Source organism: Equus caballus, chromosome 15 (genome assembly GCF_041296265.1).
Source record: "Equus caballus isolate H_3958 breed thoroughbred chromosome 15, TB-T2T, whole genome shotgun sequence".
Lineage (NCBI taxonomy): Eukaryota > Metazoa > Chordata > Mammalia > Perissodactyla > Equidae > Equus > Equus caballus.
The window spans coordinates 68,860,956-68,885,134 of record NC_091698.1 but is presented as its reverse complement, the minus strand read 5'-3'; the positions used below and the strand labels follow the sequence as shown (position 1 = coordinate 68,885,134).

The window sequence follows — 24,179 nt, the reverse complement described above, 5'->3', positions numbered from 1 at the left end:
GCCGCTCCCCCGGGCCCCGCGCGGGGTCCCCGCCCGGCTCCCCCGCCCGCCGCCGCGACCCGGGCAGGCTCGCTGCTCTCCGTCGTCCTCCCGTCGGCTCACTTTTCCCGTATTGCTCCCCCAACCGGCAAAACTTTCTATTTCCCCAAACACAGGAGCGCGCGCGCGTGCACACACACACACACACACACACACACACACACACACACTGACGTCTTTTGCGCATTTCCTGCATTACAGGGAGGGAGACTCGCTCGCACACCGACGGAGGGAGAAGAGACCGAGGGGGAGAGCGGGCGGGCGGGCGGCGAGCGAGCGGCAGCCGAGAGCGGGGACGCGGGGAGCGCGGCGGGCGGGCGCCGGCGCCCAGGAGGTGGGGCCGCGCCGAGTCGCAGTTCGGCCCCGCCGCCGCGCTGCGCACCGCCCGGTGCCGGCCTGCGCCCCGAGCCCGAGCGGCGGCCACCCCGACTCCCGAGCCCGCGCGGATGTGAGATTCCGGGCTCCTGGCGCCTCCCGATCGCCGACTGTGGCGCGGCGCTGCTTCGCCCAAAAGGAGGCGGCCGGGCTGGCTGTGTGGCTTGTGGATTTTTAAAAATTTGGCTCCGAGGAGGACCATTTCCTCTCGACATGCATCCCTCCGGATAGACTGAACATCCCTGGGTCCATTCCCCGCCCCGCGCGGTCAGAGGCAGGCGCTGGGTGTGCGAAGAGGATCCGGGTTGAAATCTGCACCCCCGGTTCTTGTCCCTGCCGGGTCCCACCACCCCCTCCCCCTCCCGGAGTCGAAATTTCCCAGGGATTATGTTTCGGAAAGGTAGGTAAGCGCCCGGCGCGGCGCCCGATTCCCCGCAGCCCGGAGCCGGAGAGCCAGCGAGGCGGCGAGACAGCCCCCGCGGCTTGCAGCGGAGCCGACAGCTCGTCTCCTCTTCTGGAGGTGCTGCTGGTGGTAGGGGGGGAGAGACTTGCTCCAAACACGGACGTCCCCCAGCTCTCCCCCCCTCCCTGTTTTCCGTTAGGAACCCGGCGAGGAAATACATGCACTCGCTGAGAATCGCCCGCGCCAGGGCGCAAAGCTACAAGGTGTAGGGAGTGTGGGGTGGGGCGAGAGGGGACCCAGGAGTCCCCGTGGCTCGGATCGCCGGGGCGTCGGTTTTTCATTCCTGCCCTCGGGGCGGACGGAGTGACCCCGGCCCCCACTCCCCGCCCCGACCATGGTAGTGTTCAATGGCCTTCTTAAGATAAAAATCTGCGAGGCTGTGAGCTTGAAGCCCACAGCCTGGTCGCTGCGCCATGCGGTGGGACCCCGGCCACAGACTTTCCTTCTGGACCCCTACATCGCCCTCAACGTGGACGACTCGCGCATCGGCCAAACGGCCACCAAGCAGAAGACCAACAGCCCGGCCTGGCACGACGAGTTCGTCACCGATGTGTGCAATGGGCGCAAGATTGAGCTGGCCGTCTTCCACGATGCCCCCATCGGCTACGACGACTTCGTGGCCAACTGCACCATCCAGTTTGAGGAGCTGCTGCAGAATGGAAGCCGCCACTTCGAGGACTGGGTGAGTCGGGCGCCTCCCCGTCCAGGAGCCCGGCTGTGGGTTCCCGGAGGAAGACTTACGGCCTTGGCTTTGGTCGTGGGGCGCGGGGACTTAGTGCCATCTGGGGTGTGTGTGTGTGTCAACTACCTTGGGGAAGCACACTGCACTTCGTAGTTGGGGAGAAGTAGGCATTGGGGCAAGGAAGGTGAGACTTGGAAAAGGGGTACAAGCCTCTGTCCCATCCAGACGGCCGGTGCTTCACGGAGCTCGCAAGCTGGGAGAGCCCCGAGCCTCCGGTGCTGGGGGCTGGCGGAGAACTCGGCGCCTTCGGCAGGAGCGGGGTGGGCTGGCTGCGTGTGATTGTGTGTGGGTGGGTTCCTCAGTCCTTGGAGAGGCACGTGGAGCTCTAGACTGAAGGCTTCTTGCACGTTCTGGCATTGTCCTGCATCGCCGAGTAAGGAGCTGTTTTATTTTTCCCTCTGGGAGGAAGCTAACTTGTTTCTATTCTGCTGCATGGTGGTTAGCTCATCTTCTGACATACAGGGAGAAAAATGTGTTCTCCTCTGGGTTGTCACTCCAGGGTCCCAGAAACATCAGCCGAGCTTGTTTTGCCCAATGCATTGCGCGTCCATTTGGGATGAGCATTGTATTTTAAAAATGGTTCTGCTTGTGAGCAATTGGAAGTCAATGCTTTGAATCCTACTTAAAATTATATTGTTTCCCTGTTTTGATTTTGGAGATACTGTACAATGAGATACTAAGTCTGAGATTGGATTACTTGGTTACATTGTCAAAATATTAGGGACTTGCAAATAGGCCCTGTCCATGTACTAAAAGCCAAATACATTCAACTTTGGCACCCAGAGAAGCAATCTTGTTTTAGCTTTTTTTGGAGGGAAGTTGTTAAATTAGGAGTGGATTTCGGTGTTTTCAGATTTGTTACCTGGTTCCACCAGGAGCACGTGTGGCTCTGGGTGTGTACGTTTTCAGGGTTCTTTGGTCTACACAAAAAGAGAGAGATCCGACCCTCATGGAGAGATGGAGAAGGATCACCTTCTAATTATTGAAAATAAATAATTTCATGATTGTCCTAGGGTCAGAGGTTGCATGTGAATCACCTTGGCATATCACCTTACATAGATTTTTTTCCAGGAGATGGAGTTTTAGAGGAAAATAGGAAAAAACCTGTTCTCTTTATGCTCACGGCTCTGATGTAGTCTGCCCGAAACCATGGTTACGGGTCTTACAAGGGAAGCTCCGACAAACACACCAAGTACAACCCTGGGAGAGTTGTGGCTTACACTTTGGGAAGCAGGCAAACCTTTATGGAATCCCAAAGAACGCAGTGCCATTCCATCTCACCAGTGCCCCTTGCCTCTGCCTCCCTCCCACCACCAGAGTTCCCACTCTTTCCCCATTTCCTTTTCACACGTGGCTCTTAGTCCTTTTACTCATGAAAGCAGTGCGTGTCTGAGGGGGAGCTGAAGGGATAACTAATTTCAGAGCCAGACCTTAACACTAAAACCTGTGGTTTTGAAGTTGTTTTGGAACAAGAAGGGGAAGGAAAAACCATGACTCTGGTAGTGAGGAGATGGGGCCTTCTGCTGTGTATGCAGTTGAGGGAGTCAGACAGTAAGTCAGAGAGTGGGAAGGATGAACAGCAGGTCTGCTTTCATCTACAGAACAGATCTTGGTTGGAGGGAGATGTCTGAGTGTCTCTGGCAGGGCTTTGCTGGGGCCCACCCGAACCCTGGGCGCATCGGGGCACCTTCCCCACTTTTGAGCACTTCCAGTGAAGCGTGCAGGGGTCACTAGTCTTGCTTGGTTATCATTCTCTAAGGTTCTCAAATTCATGTTGGACTTGGCCTTAGACCAGATCATCTAGTGCACAGGCAAGTTTTACAGACAAGGACATTGAGTCCCAGAGAAGCTAAGTGGGTACCCGAGGTCACCTGACAAGCAAAGGAGGCACTGGAAGTAGGGTCCACACCTCTGATTGTCCATGAGCCAGTAGAGAACTGAGCCCCTTGACCTCCAGTCTGTCCTCCCTGCAGGTTTGTGTGCTGTGCCCTGACATTTTTATTGTACGCCATAATTAAAAGTACTTTCAAAATCATTATTTCTTTTGGCTTAGAACAAGTGTGAATTAGGTATAACAGTTATTGAGCAGATTAAAAGACTTGAGATACAGAAAGGCCAAAGTCACAGGATGAATGGAGTAGCGGAGCTGCTTCTGTTTGCTCATCTAGCATGGTTCTCACTAGAAGATGCTGTGGCCCCTCCGGTTCCTCCAGACTGAGGGTGAGGATGCATCAGCAGAGGAGACTGGCCCTTGGAAACAGACAACTTACACCTGGGCCGACTAAGGTCACCTTTCTCATTCCCATCAGCCAGGGGACACCCACGGACTCACACCTTTGGGTAGAATTTCTTGGGCTCCAGTCTCTGTGCTCTGTGGCTAAGAAGTCTGGCCCGAAGTAAGGAGATGTGAAGGGCACGGAACAGCTGCTTCTCTCTTTGCTGTGGGACATCTCATTCAACTGCATGTGTATTCAACATGAATTCACACGTATTCACCAAGTTCCTGTTTTGGGTTCAGATTCAACCAGGGAAGTTAGCACTCTAGGTAACCCAGAGGTAAAAGAGACCATGGGTTGCCTCCAGGAGGCTTCCATTCACTAGGGAAATGACACTGAATAGATACATGTAGACACTTAAGTAGCAATTAAGTTCTAAATGAGTGATACTGTAAGCATGTTCAAGGACTTCAAAAAGGGAGTGTGCTGGCAAAGCTGGAAGAATCTGGAGGGCTCCTGGAAGGAGGTGTGAACTGGGCGTGAAATGGTGGGTAACATTTAAAGAGGTATGGTACAAGAGAGGACCGTGTTCCATGGGCATGGACGCTGCTGGAATAAAGGCAGAGAATGCCGGCCGGTCAGGGTTGGAGAACGGAGAGGCGTGGCTGAGACTGAGGGTGCCTCTTGGAAAGGACCAGGCAGGATAAGGTTTCCCCAGTTTAGGACTTTGATCTGAGTACCTCCTGTGCTATTATTATTTTTAAACACTGATGAAAAATATTTTAATATTTTAAAAACATTGATTCTTTATATTTTCTTAAGCCCCAGTATTCATAAAATCACAGGTTTGGATATTGTAGTTATATTTTTGCTTCTTTCACATTAAAATAAACACATGGCCTCTAAAATACAAAGAAAAGAAGTTCTTCTCGGTCCCTCTTAAAATCCTTAGTGATATGAGGGCCGCCGTTTGGAAACACCAGAGTAGGAGAGAGTTTAGAAAACTGAGGTGGATTCTAGAATGTTTAAAAGCCTGGCTGAGATAATTATTCTCCGGATAATGAGAGACATATCAGTTGTGATGACGAAGGGGGTTGCTTTAGAGAAAGCTCATTACAGAAAGATGGGTTGATTTCACTTGTGCTTGAAGCCGAATCCCATTAAACATTATTGCTATAGCTCATTTTCCGAGAACTAGATAATATCGCTGCTCAGACTTCAGTGTGCATGAGACTCACTTAGGGAGGGTGTTAAAAATATAGATCGTCCTGCCCCACCTTCAGGGAGCTTTTCGTTCTGTAGTTTAGGACGAGCGCTGGGAATCCTCATGTCGAACAAGCTGTCCTCGAGATTTTGACCAGACCATGCTTTGAAAAACACTGGGCTAGAATAGAAATTTCGGGCAGAGGAGGGCTCCAGATAATTAATGTATCAAGAGTTTGTGCATAGAAATTTTACAGTAGCCCTTTATAATTCCTAAAGTAAGATCTGTAAGCGTGATTGTGTAAACCAGAAGTATCGGGGTTCATGTTAGAAGCAGAGGTTGAAACAAGGCTGGCTGGAGCTGCATTTGCATTTAGGACGGCTGGTGGGGGCCCGGCCGATGGCACAGAGGGTGGGTGGAGCATGCAGGTCACAGCTCGCTGGTCCTGTTCACGCTCCGCAGTTTGCCCTGTTGTCCTGTCAGTAGACTATTTATGGAGCTCAGTTCTCCCTTCTTCTACCACCCCTGCCTCTGAAGACCTCTTTGGTTCGCGTCACTCCCTTGCTTCATCCTGTAGAAGAGGCCCTCCTAATACGGCTGTCACGACAAAAAGGCGTTTTTTGAGAGTTGGTTCAGCAGAGCACGTCAAGGCAGAGCTCTGGAGCCAGGCTGCTTGGGTTTGAATCCTATTCTACCACTAACCACTTTTGTCACCTTTGGTGAGCTGTTTAACCTGTGGTTCTGTTTGTTCCTCTGTAAAAAGTAGGTGGTGATGAAAGTACCTCCCTATTATAAAATGGGTTGTTTGGGGGATGAAAGGATGAACACGTGTGAGGTACACAGACCCAATGCCTGGCCCTTAGGAAGTGCTCAATGCGTGTTTACCTACTACAGGTACCATTACCAAGTGCCCTAAACCTACTTGGGGCTGGCCCTAGAGAGGGTTCTTGACTGCATTAATTATTATATAGGACCTAAAGAAGCCAGTTTTTCTTAGTCTGCAAAATGTTTTTCTTCAGTTGGGTGGTCTTATTTGACAAGGAATGGAACACTGGTGTTTCTGTCTCATTTTTCCAAAATAGCCCATTGACAGGGCTTCTCAAAATTCTCTCTCCCTGCTGACCCTGGGAGGTAGGCTTACACCCCTTTTAGAGAGGTTAGGCTCTGGGGCTGTGACTCCCCATTGGCCCCAGGATCTCTTGGGGAGATTCTTACAATGCAGACACCAAGGGGAGGCCCCTAGTGGTTAGGATGCTGAGGCCTGGGCGGAGCCTGAGGAGAGTTTTGTAGGTAAACATGCCCCTGCTGAGTCTCATGTGCTGCTAGTCTGTCCAGGTCTTCATATTCAATGACCAGGTCTCTAACTGCATGACTTTTGTGGGGAAATCTTCAGAGGTCTCTGAAAACCTCCATCATCATTAAATAGAGTGAGGTGGGAAAGGTCTGGAAAGGCCATGTGGAAGGACTGGGAATGGTTCATGCCCGCTTTTTGTGCATCTACACCTTGAATTTGTCCCCCCAGCAGCTGAGGTTCCACAGATCTCTCCCTACTCTACTCCCTACTGACTCCGCTAATACCTACCATCTAATTAAATATTGCTCCCTTTGGTATGTAATTGGTTATTTAACAACTACCCTACGGTTAGTTTTTGCCCCAGTGTTATCACAGATAGCTGCTTGGCATTGGGGCCCTGAAGTTAAAGGGCCTTGGGCCTTGTGGGCAGTCAGGCCTTGTCTGTCTGTCCAGTTTCTCTTTCTCTGTGTCTTTGACCAGCAGGAGATTTCTCTTAGTTCCCCAGCTCCTCTGTGGGCCCCTCTCCCTGGAATCTGTGAGTTCCGGCTTCAGGATGCCTCTGCCAGTCACTAGTTGTCTGCCTTTGGGCATGTGACTTCGGCTCTTTAAACCCGTTTCTTCATCTGTAAAATGGAATATTTTTACCTCTTAGTGTTGTTGTGAGAAATAAGGGGGTCCATGTAAAGTTCTTAGCAAAGGGGTAGGCTACATTATATTCTAACAATTTTATTAATATTTGAAGAGTTCTATGTGTCTATTCATAGTTTTAGAATCTCAAATCAGAACAGATGGTCCAGTGAGAGATATTTTTCTCTTTGATTTGTGAATGTATTTATATGAAAAGTCTCACATAGTCTAAAAATAAAGTTAATGTAGTTACATTTAACAAATTGCCTTTTTGAAAATATTAAAATTACTTGAAATGAGATTGTTCTGGAAAGTCTAGGAATTGTGGCCACTGTAGTCAAAGGTTAATTATTTATTGAGGTACATGAGTAATTGGAAATAAGGATATTTGGGAGCTGCTGTTTTGGTTTGGTACCAGTTGCATCTAGCTTCATAGATTTAAATACATTCTCAATGATTTTGACTGTAATTTCCTAATTCCAGCCCATACCTGCCCTTGAGCTTCAGAATGCACGTATGCAACTGCCTTCTTGTCATCGCCATTTGGTAGCGTACAGAGCATCTCAAACTCATTTATGTCCAAAACTGTATATCTGACTTCCTCCCGTCCCAATGTGAGTCTCTCATAGTCTTCTCCTTAAAAGAAATGGCAACTCCATCCTTCCAGGTGCTAAGGCCAGAAATGGTGAGAAGTCATTCTTGACGCCTTTCATTCTCATAAACCCTGTATCCGTCCATCAGCAACACCTGTTGTCTCTGCCTTCAAAATATATCCCAAATCTGGTCATCTGATCATCTTTCCATACCTCTGCTAAAAGCACTCTGGCACAAGTGCCTGTCATCTCACACCTGGATTATTTCAACAGCCTCTCCCCCTTGCCCCAACTTCATCAGATCATGTCACTCCGCTCAAAGATATCTCAGGGTAAAACCCCACATTCCTACCATGATCTACAAGGCCAACATGGTCAGACCTCCTGTTATGACCTCTCTGACCCCATTGCCTACTAGTCTTCACCTTGTTCACTCCGCTCCCAGCCATATTGACCCACGAGACACCCATAAACATATTCACCATGTTCCTGCCTCAGTCTTGCACTTGCTCTTCCATCTTTCTAGAATGGTCCTTCCCCAGATACTCTCATGGTTCAAGCTTTTACTTATTATGTTACTTTCTCAGTAAGGCCAGAGAAGTGAGGAGAAAGCAGAAGAAAAGGGCATTCTATTTTATAAAGGTCTGTGAGATCCTTGAAGATGTTCCTATGAGAGAATGCTATATTATTTCCATGTGGCAGTTTGCACCAAGCTGAAGCATGTCCATCAAGTCTGAGGTTTCTAACAGTTGGAATTGTATACCCTCTGAGTGCCCAGGGCCCATGCAAGATGCTGGGATGAAGGGAGAAGAAAAACGCCCACTTGTCCTCCCTTTGAAGAGTTTAAAATCAAGCTTAAATTCTTATAAGGGCTTTAGATACAAACCCTTTGTAAATGGGCAGCAACAAGAAATGAAATTTTGAAATCCAGCGCCTGAGCTCATTGAGGCATATGCAAAGCTTCCAGGGGTTTCACTGAGACTAAAAGAATTCCAGAGGAGGCCTGCAGTATTTTACATAAATAAAAGCTACACTTGGCAAAACATTATATTTCTCTCCAAGTTCCTCCGGGTGTATATGGGCTTGTTAAGTAATTACAATCTATTATAATGCTAATCAGCAGAGCTGCACCTGTTTGAAATCGAGTTTTCTGGCAGAAAGCATGTGAAGTGGCCAAAAGTCTCTACTGTGCTGGGAGAACCGAGAGGACAGGAGCATATTGTTGTCATTGTAGCTCACCGACCTCTAAACAGAATGGAAACTCTGAAGGGAACATGATTGAGCTCCATAATATTGTGCCTGGGAGGAAGAGGAGACGCATAGCCTGTTACCACATCCAAGCGCAGAAATGATGACCCGCCCCCAAGCGCAGAAATGATGACCCGCCCCCAGCCCCTCCTGGTCCCTTCTCACGTTGAAGTCTCAGAGAGGTAGTTTTTAAGCTAGTGAAAAGTCACCTTTATTTGCCAGCAAGGAATAAGCTCATTGAGCTACTGACCCCAAGGGGTAAATTAGACTAAAAATGTAATCAGGTTCAAGAAGGGTTTAGAAAAATCATGGTTGCCAAATCTATAATTAATTATTGAGGAAAAAATAGTTTTTGATTTTGTGACTGTCCTTCTTGAATAAATTTGTTTGTTTTTTCAGACTATAGCATCTCTTGGTGCCAGTCAGCTTTCCCCAGCCAGATGTAAGCATCTGTGAGCAGGAAGCGTCTTCCCCCTGGGGGCTCACCAACATGAGCCATGCAGGAAGCGCCTGTAAGCTACTCGCTCCTCAGTTGGTTGAATAAAAGGCTGCCTCTTTGGAGTCTGTCTTGTAGAAGCAGTGCTCCTTAATCAGACTAACTTAGATTCTGCTCTTCCTAGAAGTTCATCATCTGGTACAGTGCTGAAAAGAAAGTTGGCGGACCCCCCAAAAAATGCTAACCAGTGGACAAAGTGGTGTGTTCATTCGTTGTTCCAGCCATCCTTTCATCCATTTAGCAAATATTTATTGAATACCTTATATGCCAGGCACCATGCCAGGAGCTTGTCCCTGCTCTCATGGAGCATATAATCTAGTAGGAGACACAATATTAATCAAGGAATAACATAAATTTACCGGGTTGTAAAATTATAACTAAGAGGGAGAGCTCATCACGAGCCTTTCAGAGCTGGGGATGCCTAGACCTCATCTCTTCAGGGTTAGATTGGTTAATACTTTTTTCTTTCCCTGGGAAATTTATGGAACGAGGAGTCAAGTGACTTCTATTAATCAGTGGTGTTGGACCTTAGATTCCACATGTGTGAAAGCAGGAGTTAGCATGGTCTGGGTGCTCTGTAGGGCCTTTGTTAACAAGGATCCTGACTTGACCCTCTGCATTTTGGCTTTGATTATGCCTAGCGCTTGATAATATTTTGTCTTTCTTCTCGATGAAGCTAAGTCTTGTCTCCCCTGAAAAACTACCACCTTCTGCTTTTTTTCCTTCCTCATCTTTCATTATTATTGTGATCAAGATCATAAAGCAATTTTAAAAAAAATATTGGTACCTGAGCTTACATCTGTTGCCAATCTTCTTCTTTTTTTTTTCCTTCTTCTCCCCAAAGCCCCCAGTACATAGTTGTATATTCTAGTTGTAGGTCCTTCTGGTTGTGCTGTGTGAGATGCCGTCTCAGCATGGCCAGATGAGCGGTGCCATGTCCGTGCCCAGGATCCGAACTGGCGAGACGCTGGGCCGCCAAAGCGGAGTGTGTGAACTTAACCACTCGGCCACGGGGCCAGCCCCACTAAGCAATTTTTGATAGCTTCCTTCTTTACCTAGTGTTCAAGACCCACAAAAATACGTTTATTTTTAAAATGGAGCCCTCTCTCTGTATCATTAAGCCACTCAAAGGATATTCTGAAGACAAACAAAGAAGCAAGCAGAATTTCTAGAATGCAGAGTCTATGAATCCATCGCCCCACCTTCTGGACTGATTATTATCTAAACCATTTTAGGCAGCTGAGCGAATCATCAATCAGCCAGCAAGGATGGAGCATGTAATCGACCAGTGTTCGCCAGAGTATCTTTCAAAGAGTAGGAGCCTTATAATATTTTCAGGTTGCTGTGGTCAAAGAGGTTGGGAAATGTTACAGAGTCCAGTGCACGTTAGTATGTTAAAGACTCTAAGATGGCCTATAGAAAAGGGACTTGTACACCTCTGCGTGTCACCACGTATTTCCCAAACTTATTTCATCATAGAATGCTCTTATTTGTGAAAAAATTATTAGCACCATAGAACTGGTGTTTTGTGGACATATTTTGAAAAACACTATAATTAGATAAAAGAAAGAATGGACCTTCATTATGTGGGCTATTCGGGGACTCAAGATTAACACCCTTTTATGAAACAGTGAAGCTGAAGAACTGTAGGAATTCACAGGAGGGGAGGGTTAATGTGGGTTCTAATAGTTGGCAGAGGCTTCTTGGTAAGATTTTGAGCCATGCCTTAAAGAAAATGCAGTCTAAATAGACAGGGAAGGGAGCCCCTCTAAATTGGAAGAAGAGCATAAAAAATATTAGCCAAGCAGATTGTAGCATTTTGGGTTATGAGGGCAGTCAGGAACCAGTGAGATTAAAGTAGGAATGCAATCCAAAAATAATTGCTTCATTAAAAAAAATACAAAAAAACAGAACAATGAGAAGCTATCCAAAGAAAGGGAGTGATAGATAGAATGTGTATTTATTCATTAATCTATCCATCCATCTAGTCAGCCAGCCATTCAACAAATATATATTGAATACTTTCTGTGTTCTAGGAATTTTGCACAGAGCGAAGTGTTGAACAAAATCACTCATGATACATTGAACTCTTGGGTATCAAGGACATCTATCTTGAAGGCTAACCTCAATCTCCCATCCTGCGGTTCCAGTTAATTTTCTTCTATTTGTTTCTTGATAGGCCTCATAGAGATGGAGAATAGCTTTGTAGCATCCTTCCTGTAGTTGAGTGGTGGCTTGTCTAAATTCACAGATCTAAAAAAGTATCTTGGGCTTTGGAGTCAGTCCGTTGTGGGTTGAATTCTAGTTTTATCAGTTTTGGCTGCATGATATTGGGCAAATGATTTAACCTATCTGTACGAGTCTCCTCATCTATAAACTGGGAATAATAGCTATCTTGTAGAGTTATTGTAATATTAGATGAAACATGTAGAAGTGCCTGGCTTCTAGCAAGTTTTTAATCAATGGTAACTAATTATTATTGGTAAATATCTGCAATTAATATTTGCTATTAGATACCGGTAAAATTGTGTTTCTGTCTGAAGATTTTGTTCAGTAATTACCAACTGAGGAGTTTCGAGCAAAACCTTTCCAGTCCCTACTACCCTCCCTCCCTGAAATGAGCCAGCAACAGGAAACAGGAATTCAGGGTTTGCTGAATTCCAAGTGTGCAGAACTAGAATTCTACACTTGTTCCTTCTTCGTTGGCCCCTGGGGTGGGAGTTGAGGGGAACATGGATTACCTGCCCTTGGCTAGCTTTGGTCCCAGTCGATGAATCTGCCTGACTCATTGCTCCCTTTTGCATTTTTAAAAAGCGGAGAAAGTGTTGCATTTTGACCTGAACTTCACCTCCATTAGCTTGTGAGCCTAATGCGGTAACTGAGGTTTGAGGTTTTTTCACAGCCTGTTTTGCTGTGGTCCAGGTGTATGTCCCATTTCTCCGGGCCAAATCATCTGACTTCATCTTCTTGCCATGTGTCTCTTACATAACCCCAGCCTCTAATACAGTGCTCACTGATTGCTCTGTTGTCTCAGCCCAAATGGAGGTGGCGCACAAAGGTGCTCCATTTAGAGAGCAGGACTTTGCTTTTGACCAGGACGTTGGAATTGCTAAGGAGTAGTAGGAGCTGAAGAATAGCCAGCCTTTGAAAAGATTACTCCGTGCTTGTAAGGAGCTGTACATTTACTTGTTAATGTTCTGTTAAGACCTTCGATCTTCAAGTGCAGATTTCATTTTAGATAGTTTACGATGAAGTAACAAAAACAAACGTAGCAGGTAACTCATCTGACCTCCTTTAAGGCTCAGTTCTCAGAAATTGCCTTTTCTTCTCCTCTTCGGCCATGTAAGTCCTTTCCTTTCTTCAGTACTCACCCAGGAGCAGGAGGTCTGCTGCTTCTGTTTTGTAGCTTTGTGACTTTGTGAAAATTCCCTTAAACTCCTCAAACTTTTGTTTCCTACTTTAGGAAAAGGATTAGTAATAGTCATCTTTCTTAAACTGTAGGGTAGCTGGGAGGATTAAATGAGATACATGTAGGTGACAGTGTGGGCATTTCAGCATCAACTCTGTGTCCTCTTGATGAGCCACTATGAGTTTTGGCAGAGTCACCATATCTTGAAGTAGATAAAAAAGTGTGTTTTTGGCACCCAAGCTCCTGCATCTGTATCCTTTGATCCTCCATGACTCCATCCTATTTCTTTCAGGTGCCCTGAGCCCAGAGTTGCCAGGTAAAATACAGGATGCCCAGTTAACTTTGATTTTTGAATAAACAACAAATAATTTTATTTATTTACTATTTTTTTGCTGAGGACGATTGGCCTTGAGCTAACATCTGTGCCAGTCTTCCTCTATTTTGTATGTGGGATGCCTCCACAGCATGGCTGACAAGTGGTGTAGGTCTGTGCCCGGGGAACTGAACCCCGGCTGCTGAAGTACAGCATTTAGAACTTAACCACTAGGGACTGGCCTGGTGGCGCAGCGGTTAAGTTCACACATTCTGCTTCTTGGTGTTCTGGGGTTCAGCGGTTCGGATCCCAGGTACGGACATGGCACTGCTTGGCACACCATGCTGTGGTAGGCATCCCACATATAAAGTAGAGGAAGATGGGCATGGATGTTAGCTCAGGGCCAGTCTTCCTCAGCAAAAAGAGGAGGACTGGCAGTAGTTAGCTCAGGGCTAGTCTTCCTCCAAAAAAAAAAAAAGGACTTAACCACTAGGCCTCAGGGCTGGCCCCAACAAATACTTTTTTTACTGTAGACATGTCCTGAATATTGCATGGGAGATACTTAAACTAACAAAGTATTTATAGTTTACCTGAAATTCAGATTTAACTGGGAACCTGATCTTTTTATTTGCTAAAGTGATTGCCCTGAGCCCCCATGCTCCTCAGCCCCAATAATGAAATGCGCCCAGGAAAGGAGCTGCCCGTCATCTCTTTGTCCCTGTGGGGGCAGAGGAGGGAAATTTGAAGTCCCTTTAAAACGGAAGATTTAGCCTCTTGTTAAAATAATTCCAGCATTAGCCCAAAGTAGGGAACACGTTTTTGATCAGGGGCCCCTTTCGAGAACCCCTAGAATCACAGAGGCAGCCTGCTCCCTTCACGTCTGAAAGTCAGTCCAGCCCATTGGCCTGTTGTGAGACGCAGGACCCCATGGCTTCTGCCTTTCCCACAGTGGGTCTCAGACTCTATTCACAGAAAGTGTGCAGTCTCCAGCCATGACACCTCGCTGGTTTAAAAATATTTTTTTCATGTTAGAAATGAATATCTCATTTAAGTTCCAGGTACCTGAGTACTAATTTGCGATGCCAGCTTTAGGATTGGTTTTCGTATCTTTATTAGTCTGGTTCTCCAGAATCCGGGGATTTGTGTAAGGATCATGGCACTATGTACCCTTGTGGGGTGCTCAGAACCAGCGATTGTCCCCCCCGGCTCCTGCTTGCCTACAGGCTGGAGCCTCGCCTCATCAGCCTGCCAGACGCTCAGGGCCCTGCATGATTTGCACCCGGCCCCCACTTTCTGTGAGTGGATCCTTCTTCCTCTGTGCTAGGAATCTCCTCCACGAGGCCTTGTTTCTGCGCTCCATGCCCCATGTCCCCATTCCTGGAATCCTTGACCGCGCATCCACGTCTCCCTCCTCCCTGGGCATCCTTCCTAGAGCTCTCCAGGCCACAGCTCGTTGGGCCCCTGGAATCCTGGCCACATTTACTACCTGTGCCCTCCGTGAAAGTTATTGATGCCTATTGTTGCCGGTCGGATGCTTTCTGTCTCTCTTCTCTCACAGAGGCAGAAAAGGTCCCTGAGGGTGAAAACTTGTGCCTTTTTGTGCTAACACTTGGCCTGTGTATTGCCTTGCACATAATACATGTTTGATTAGTTAAATAAATTGTAACTTTAAAACAATGTTTACCTAAAAAATAGGTGTTCTTTAGATATTTGTTCTGGGGTGTTCTCCTTTCTTCCGTGACAGAGAAGAATATGATATTTAAAAAGTTACACACATTCACATGAATCTGTATGTATGTACTTTAAAAAAGAAAAACACAAGAGAGGGTGCTGACACATGGGAAGGATTTTTATCTTTTCCTTTTACTTCGGCATTATTTTTTTCAATTCATAAACTTTTATGTTTACAGAAAAATTGAGCAGGAAGTACAGAGAGTTCCCATATACCTCCTCATCCCCACACATAGTTTCCCCTATTATTGTATATATTTTTTGACTTAAAAAAAAGCGGGGGGAAGATGGAGCACGGCCGCTGCATATTGAAGCAGGTGGCCTCAAGGTTGAATGCAAAGGTTTTTCGTTAGAGGGAGGCGAGTTCTAATCCAGTGTGTGCCACTGAACCAGCTGTGTGACCTTTTGCAAATTGTGTAACCTCTCTGAACCTTTACTTCTTCATCTGTAAAACAAGGTCAATAATCTCTGTTTGCGTTGTTTGGAATAAACCATATAATGCATAGAAGTGCTTAGAAAAGTGCTTGTCACATGATAAGCACAGAAAAAATGTTAGCTGTTACTATTATTATTAGAATTCTATTATAAAAAATAAATTGTCAATTATGTAGTTTGGGACTTATGTTACTGTCAGAGTCCGTTTGATTTGATTCTGTGTGTCTGAGGCTCACTTGGGGTTGGGGCATGCTTTCTATCTGAGGTGCATACCTTGGATAGGTGGTAGTTCTCATTTTAATGAATTACGTAGGAAATGACTGTGGTTTGGCAAGTTTGTATTTGCTGCCTGCTTTCAAGCCTTTGTAGGCCAGTATATATTCACAAAGTGCTGCATTCACAGTTTGCTTGTTTATTCTTTATCAACTCAGCTTCACCACTAATGAGCTGTGTGACCTTGGGGAAGAAATGTAACCTCTCTGAACTTCAGTTTCCTCCACTGTGAAATGGGAGTAGTCCTATTGGCTCTGCCTACCTCATTGGTTGCAGGACATTTAATAAAGCCCTGAAAAATGTAACATGTTCCACCCAGGTAGGTAATAACGATAAACCAACTTTGGGAATCGGGGAGGGGGATGGTATTTGCATCCAAAGTTTGCAGATGGGAAAATTGGGGATGGAGGTTGTCTTCTGGTGGAGACTAGAGTGGAACTCGGATCTTATCTCGCCAGGTCCCTGATAACACTGAGAGCACTGGGTTTCTTACCCAGTCTGCCTCATTCTGTCATGTTGTCGGGGCTGAAAATTTAAAATTGATCTGGGGCCTTTGTTTCTAGGAAACTGGGGTCTTAGGAGCCCAGCCCCATGCACAAGAGAACGTGTCTCTTTCTCTTTGCTTCCTGATTCCCTTCTTGGCTCTTTAAAAATTTTTCTTTATCACTGCTTATCATATGACTGTGCACAGACAACCGTAAAGCCAACTATTTTAAGGGGAAAGAGGGAGGAAGACAGATAAGACAGTGATTGAGAAACAAGCAGGAAAATGGAGTCATGTGGTTGTCCCCTTGTGGGTGGGATGTGCGGCAGTTTTTCAGACTAAGGAAGACTTGGGCGCCTGCAGAATAAGTGAGGCCCGTCCTGACTGTGTTTTAAAGCCCTTCCCTGAGCGAGAAGATCTGGAGCCCAGACGGAGCTGCACACAGTTCACGTGAGCATGCCCTTGTTAGAGCTGTGCTCGTGAGTTCTTGCCTGCCCGCCAGCCCGCTGGGGCCCCGCTGCCTGCCTGGGGCTGTGCTGGGTACAGTGGGGGCTCCAGAGGAGCCTGCCCCCAGGACTGTCAAAAGGAGAAATGCCCACTTGAGGAGACTGACCACATCAATTTCAGAGTGAGAGGAAACTGGGTCTTGTCCTAACTTACCGGTGGAAGAATAAATTAGTGAAGCCTTTTTTGGAAAGCAACCTGGCAGGGAGTATGTGTAACAGCCAAAATGTATATAATGAAGATAATGTGTGTAATCAATTCCATTTATAGTTATCAATCATATATGTATATTACACTATCATGTAAGATCCAAATGGTAGCTTGTCTCCTGTGGCCGCAGAGGTGGACCTGCGGATGCCCACACACCGTCAGGCTGCCACGGTGCCTTCTCTAATGGGATTTGGATTTTAGGCAAGTGAGCATCATTCGACCCTTTCCAAATTTAGATCGGTTAAGAACTTTTAGAGTTTTTTTTTTTTTTTTGAGGAAGATTAGCCCTGAGCTAACCTCTGCCGCCAATCCTCCTCTTTTTGCTGAGGAAGACTGGCCCTGAGCTAATATCCATGCCCATCTTCCTCTGCTTTATATGTGGGACGCCTACCACAGCATGGCTTGCCAAGTGGTGCCGTGTCCACACCCGGGATCCGAACCGGCGAACCCCGGGCTGCCAAAGTGGAACCTGCGAACATAACCGCTGCGCCACCGAGTCGGCCCCAGAACTTTTAGAGTTTTTATCTGCTTTTTGTAGATCTGTTTTTCTTTTTGAGGGAGAAAAACATGAGAAAAAGAGAATAAGAGCACATCTTGACTAGATTTTCAAACTATGGGTCAGTACCCATCGGTGGAGGTCATGACATCAATTAAGCGGATCTCAAACAGCAATTTTAAATATGGCAATCGAATAGAACAGTTTAGAAATGATCAGAATGCATTGAATGCAGTAAGGGTAAATATTGGTTTATGAAACTTCTGCTTCAGTTTTATTTATGGGAATATTGTTTATATGGTGATCTTAATTCTAACTGTGGGTCCCAGTAAAAAAATAATAATGTAAGAAACGTTGGCCTAGAACACAATTTCTAATTCAATAGACTTTTAATGAGTACCAGTAAGATGGAGATAAAAAAGTAAAGACGAGAGGGTACGCTGCACTCAAGAAGCTTACGATTTGCTCACTCAAACAATTCTGTAAAGGCAAATGTAAGATTGTTTACGCCAAGGGGGTAAAGGCTTTGTGCAGGAGGTGGCTTTTGAAGAATGGGTATGATCGACTGGTTCTAAAAAACCTGCCCAGCTACTCCTTAGTGAGCAAGTCTGTAACAATGTGGGATGCAGAAGTGACCTGATGAACTGAAATGCCTCCTGTTCCAAGTGCCCCCATCTCCCGAAACCCCTGCCAGTGGTGGTCAGTATCAGATAATGGGGCAGCAGTGTTCTTGGGCTGCACTGTTGGAAACTCAAAGTTAGAGAGCTCCGGGCACGTCCTGTGAAGCCTGGTGGGTTACCCCAGCACTAGCTACCCTTCAGCCGACCCTTCAGCCGACGCAGGACAGTTTTGCACCTTCTGATCAAGAATGTGGGGTCTTTGGAAAATAATGTGTTTTCACCTCACCCCTCATGGGACGGCACGATGTTAATACATTTATTCAACAATCTGTACTTTTTCTTTTGATTCTCCCATTAAACTTGTATGGTAGTAAATACACGTGCTCTCTCCTAATCTGACATTTGAGGATAACAAGACCCAGGGAAGTTATATGATGAATTGAGGCAGATGAACGAGCACTGGGGTCTCTTGGGTTTTAGGACAGGGCTTTTTACTGCACATGCACAGGTGTGTGGTTCTCCCAAACACACTGAGTCCAGGAGGCCGAGAGCATAGTCCAGAAGACATTGATATCAATACCATTATACTTTTAATACCATTAGATATTTATACATTTAAGCTCTATTCTAAAGGCATTCAAATGAATCAGAATTCCTTCCTACCTTCTTCTTTCCCTCCTCTTCCTTTTCTCTCTCTCTCTTTTTCTCTTAGGGATGATCAAGTAGGGGAAAGGTCCATGGAACATTTTCCTTCTCATTGAAAGAATGTAGAAGCTGCTATCTAATAAAAGATATTCATTAAATCTTCATGTATAGATGGCAAAATATAAGAGCCCAGAACTGAAGTGATTTGATCAAAGTAAAAACTCCAGTAGAGACAGAGAAAATATGAGAAAACAGGTATCCTGATTCCTAGTAAGCTGCTTGTATGGCCCTCCCACACTGGGTCCAACCATCAGTCACGTCCCGACCAGGCTTCCGTCATCCGTCAGCATCCACCATCCAGTTTATTGGTCATAGGTTAATGTCAATACCATGTGTCTAGACCTTTTAATAAGGGAGGCTGATTTATTTATGTTTTCAAAATGCTCTTCGGCTATTGACTGAGCTTGGGGCAGTTGATCAGACCACCGTTAGAGCTGACAAAAATGGAAGCTAGTCTGGTTGAGATCACCATTTGCCTGTTCCTCATGGGTTGGTCTTTACATGCCAAGGGGATAGTAAAAACCGTGTTGAGGGTTGACCTTTTTTTTAAAAAAAGATTCCCCTTTTTGTTCCCCCCACTTCCAGAATTCTCTAGAGTGTCAGGATACGTTTCCTTTGTAATTCAGCCTACCGTAATGGAAAGATCCTTCTTTCAAGTTGTAATTATTCCCTTGGAGCAAGGCTTCCCAAAATGTGTTTCACAGAAGAAAAGGAATTAGTAGGTCATACGCACTCAAAAAAGGAATGCTGTAATCAAGTAGATTTGGAAAACGGTGGATTAAATAAAGCTAAGCATTTATTGCAGGCCTTTGCAGAGCCTTTAATATCTGCTAACATATGATGCTAATTTTCATCAGTCACCAGGATGGCAATTGAGTGAACAATGTTCCCAGACTCATTTGCTCATGCAACACTGTTTTGGGGACGGTATTTCCATCTCTGGATCTCATTTGAGAAGCACTATCTGAAAATCTGACCCCTGCTATTTGAAGCAAATGCTACGTATTTGGGGCTATAGGCTGAGGGAGACTAATGTGGTGAGCAGGAAGGGATCATTTTTGGTTTTTGTTAATATTTTCATCATAAAGGCTAAAACTTTCTTTTTAGCAGTAGGATCCTGAGTGTTGTTTATAGGCGTCTGACTAAAGAAGGGAGAAAAGCTGAGGCTGGACGGATGTTCTATGAAAATAGCAGTGCAAATAGCGCCCTCCTTAGCAGGATTTTCTAAATGCTGTTCTGGTAGTTCGTCCTTCTCTGTCTTTAGCCAATGACGTGTCTAATGCAGTGGCAAAGCCAGTGTTCTGGTTCCTGGGCGGTTCGTAGGGAATCGCACGGGCTGAGGCCGGAGGCTCGGCCTTCCTCCTCCTTCCGGAATCGGCTCAGGCTGAATCTTATCCAAGTACAATTTAACTCTTCCTCCTTCTCTTCAGAAATCATTTGTTCCTTTTCAGGACCCAGGTTGTTTGCTACCAATCAACTCTATTGTGAAGGCATATTTTAATATTTTATTCCCTTGCATTTACTAGAAAAGATTGCTAAAAAGCTACTTGCAAAGATCTGAGTGTGATCCTTGGGGCTGACTTGCAGCAAAAATGCAAAGGAGGCAAAGATTGATTTCAGGTTTTCATGCCCTTGAGAGCCCCTCCTAGCCTGTGCCCTGTCAGGGTTCCTGGCTTCCTCTTGGCTGATAAACTCATTTACACTGAGGCCTACGCACATAATGACTGACACAAGCTGGCATTTGAGAAGAGTGTGCCGTAGAGGAGGCAGTCCTTCACCCAGAGGGCGGCATCTCTACCTCTGGAATTTTCAGATGTCAGTGGCAGGTGGAGACGAGTTTTTTGGTTAAGAGGAATCTTTCCAACCATGTACTCACTTGTGACTAGGCTATTACTGACACCATGCTCTGTGTCAAGGGCCAGGGTCTTCATGGAAACTTTCAACAGTGGCTCAGGACCTGGCTCATCCGTGCTGAAGGGACGTATTTCTAGATTACCTCACATTTGAAGGGACCGTCTCCCGACTCTGTGAGGGATTAGTGCTTTTCCACTTTAAAGGAAAAACAGGCCATAAATTACTAAGGAATTTTATGGCACTGTCCAACACACAGATTGGAAGCCAAGGAAAAATAAAACTCCAGCTTCTTTATGGGAAGTCAAATGGAAAAGAGAGATTGCTTCCTGAAGGGGGCAGTGGGAGCGGTGGGGGGAACTGCCCCAGGGAGTGGAGAGACCAGAGACTGTAAGTCAGTCTTTAGAATCTCAGCTCCTAGTGCCCTTGAGGGGGTTCTGAGCCTTCTGGGCCTCATCCGGATAAAGCTGAGGCACACGGAGCCGGCGGTTGTACTGTTTGTCTGGGAAACGGATGAGAGGCGTGATTATTTTGGGTAGCGAGATTTTTGTGTTTGCATTATGCCTGTTATAGATCCAATATCTTAATTTGCATTTGCCCGGCAAGGCAGAGAATTCCTCACGTCATCCATATACCTGCTTCCAATTCGATGCTGGTTGGATGTTGGATAAAGAAAGGAAGGGGTGAGGTGGGAGTTTCTGAGGCTGGCTGACCAGGGGGAAAACAGATGAATCCTGGGGACTGGACTTCATCATAAACTACAAACAGAACAATCCAGAATGTTGTCTGTTGCGACACAAAATGGGACCAGCATGAGCAAGCACTTTGTAGACGTACGTTAAACAGCCTCCTTTCCAGAAAATGTTTCCTCATACCAGGAAGAGCCAGCAAACTCCTTATCATCTTAACCCAAGCCTTCAACTCTTCTCAGCTCTCCTTTTCCTACGTGATGCTGTTTTTAAGTCTTTGCTTTCATCCCATCTTTTACTGAGGAGCAGTGAGGGTACTTGTTCCCGACTTTGGGAAAATAAATACAGTGCTCTTGCTGTCGTTTATCACTTCAGAATTGGAGTGAATCTAAATGAATCATAAAAGTTGCGTTAATAAATTCTCTTGGGTATTGCTAATTTTAAACTGGTCTGACGAGTCTTAAGGTCCATGTGGTTTGGGGAAATTCAGTGGTGCGTTTCCTGGTTCGGTGGCCCCTTATTTCTCTGCAACCTTGCTCCTTTTCAGCATGCTGGTCCACTTGGCGTGGTTATCTTTCATCATCTTAGGTTGGGAGGAGGGGTGGGTGGGGAGGGGCTGGGCCAAAGGTCGTGCAAGAAGTGTTCAGGACTCTGCTTGTTAGCTGGCACCACTCAGAAGTCCCAGGACTCTTTCGGGAGCTGGGCTTCAGTTCACAGAGGGCCCAGGTGGGAGGCCACCATCTACCAGGAAGCTTCCAGCTGGCAGGGTAGGGCTGGGGAGGAGGCAAACTCTGGTCGTGGAAATGAAAATATCTCAGCACTTTGCTCCTTTCCCTCAGAGTTGCTGCCTCCACTCCAGGCTCTGACATGAGAAACTTCGGGCTGTCCACATTGATTTTCTGCTTTGGCTCTACGCTCATGGTGGTTAATGGACACCAGTTGTTGATTTTTTTTCTGTTGAGAAGTTATTTACTACCCGAGTGGGGAGATCTTCTAGGCCGTGGGAAGTTCAGGGAGCCCCGAGATGGCTTCATGAGAGGATCATTACCAGAATCATCCCCACCCTCAGGGCGGACCCCCTGTTGCTGCTTCGCTAGACGTTCAGCCCTCTTGATGTTTCCTAGTTCACCTGTGCAGGTTCTCCCAACAGCCTGCTTGTCTTTTCCTATTTTTTTTCCTTATGAGGAAGATTCGCCCTGAGCTAGCATCCATTGTCAATTCTCCTCTTTTTCTGCTTGAGGAAGATTAGCCCTGAGCTACCAGCTGTGCCAGTCTTCCTCTACTTTGTATGTGGGTCACCTCCACAGCATGGCCGATGAGTGCAGTAGGTCTACACCCAGGATCCGAACCCACGAACCCAGGTTGCTGAAGGGGAGTGCCTGGAACTTTAACCACTTGGCCACGGGGCTGGCCGCCCAGTCTGCTTTTCCATAATTGTTTATCTTACAAGGCAAGTTACAGTGATTGAAGTGTTGCTTTATGAAAGAGATTTTTAAAAAACCAAAACAAGTGCAATAAAACCATTTAAAACATTTTAATAATTTCTTAATGGATACAGAGCCTTTTCCTCACCTAACACACTCAGTTCAGAATGACATCAATGAGGATTATGTTTTGTTTTGTTTTGTTTTGAGGAAGATTAGCCCTGAGCTATCATCTGCTGCCAATCTTCCTCTTTGTGCTGAGGAAGACTGGCCCTGAGCTAACATCCGTGCCCATCTTCTTCTACTTTATATGTGGGATGCCTGCCACAATATGGCTTGCCATTGGTGCCATGTCCTCACCCAGGATCCGAACCGGCGAACCCCGGGCCGCCAAAGCTGAATGTGTGAACTTAACTGCTGTGCCACCGGGCTGGCCCCGGACTATGTTTTTAGAGTAAAGGAAAACTAAGGTCAGGAGTGGAGCGTGGATAGAGAGAAGGAAGGTTCTGCTTGAAATAAATTCTGACCCACATGCTAAAGGAAAGCCAGGAAGTGGTGCTTGTGGATGTGAATACCATTGCCATTTGCGTTCTCTACCAGGTGCACGCATTGTTCCATTGTGAGGAAGGGTTGTTATAATGAAGAGGGTAGTGAAAAGCACAGTCTACGTTCCAAGAAGATAGGAGTCAAGGCAGCATGTGCCCATCCTTCTGTGGTCAGTCACCACTGGTTGGCAAAGGAGGGAGATATCAAGCACCTCCATTCTTTCCTTTTGTCTTCCTAATTTCTAGATCATTCATGCATTCACTCAACAAATCTTTAGGGAGCCCTTGCCATGTGCCAGGCATCAAGTTAGGCCCCGGGGATGTAACTAGGAACATGATGGATATGGACCCTGACATCAGAGGGCTGTGCCCAAATTGGAAGACGGATAAGCAGATGGGCAATTATTACATAGGATGAAAAGCACTGTGCTGTATGTCATGGGAGCACTTAAAAGGGGCCCCGGCCTAGACATGTGGGGTTGGGGGAGGCTTTTGGGAGAAGACGACGTTTCAGCAAGACCTGAAAGGAGAAGCTGAAAATAGTTTAATGTGACCGCCTTGTGAAGTGCGGTGGCGGGTGGGAGTGAGTTGGAGGCTTGGGGAAGAGTCAGATTTTTTTTGTCAGCTGGTGTCTTCCTCCTTTCCTCTCTCCAGTCTACCTTCCCTGCCTCCCTGTCTCCCTTCCTTCCTTCCTTCCTTAAGATTTAATCCTGGAATCAGGAGGAGTCACTTTAGGAGCATAACAGTTTGTGAGTTTGGGCTCTATTCTGAGGGTAACAGGGGAGCCAGTAAAAGATTTTTAAGCAGAGAAATAGCCTGATCAGATTTGACTTTTATCACTGTGGAGAATGGACTGGAGATTGATTAAAAAATTAGGCAACTGTTGTAGTTAGTTAGCTAGATAGAGATGCTGGTGGCCTGAAGTGGGAAACGTATAGGGCTGCTAGTGATCCGAGAAGGTGGAGCTGGCAGTGGGTTGAATGTGGGGATGAGGATGGCTGGAATCCAGGAGGAATCCCAGGGTTCAGGCTTGAGCGGTGGTGTGGCTCTGGGTACTATTTAGTAAGATGGCAATTCAGAGGAACAGGTGTCTTTGTTGGTGCTGGGGTCTTTGATGGCTGCTTTAGACCTGCTTTGGGGAATTCCGTTTTGGAATAGATAAGGTGGGGAGGGATGAGGACAATTGACAGGGG

The 24,179-nt window shown here is 46.3% G+C and overlaps 1 protein-coding gene across 4 annotated transcripts in view; it reads left to right on the top strand.

Moving 5' to 3' along the window:
• Positions 1-239: 239 nt before the first annotated feature.
• The window catches only part of PRKCE (protein kinase C epsilon), a 496,664-nt gene continuing 472,724 nt past the window's right edge, over positions 240-24,179 (top strand). For 2 of the 4 annotated variants that reach the window (XR_011426089.1, XR_011426090.1), the window contains exon 1: positions 351-1,559. Coding sequence is in view for 2 of the 4 variants with exons in the window: in XM_001499053.5 (XP_001499103.1) it covers positions 1,212-1,559 (348 nt within the window). In the remaining 2 variants the exon portion in view is untranslated. Of the gene's footprint in view, positions 1,560-24,179 lie in introns of all 4 variants that reach the window. The other 2 variants (XM_001499053.5, XM_023619702.2) reach the window with 2 other exon arrangements.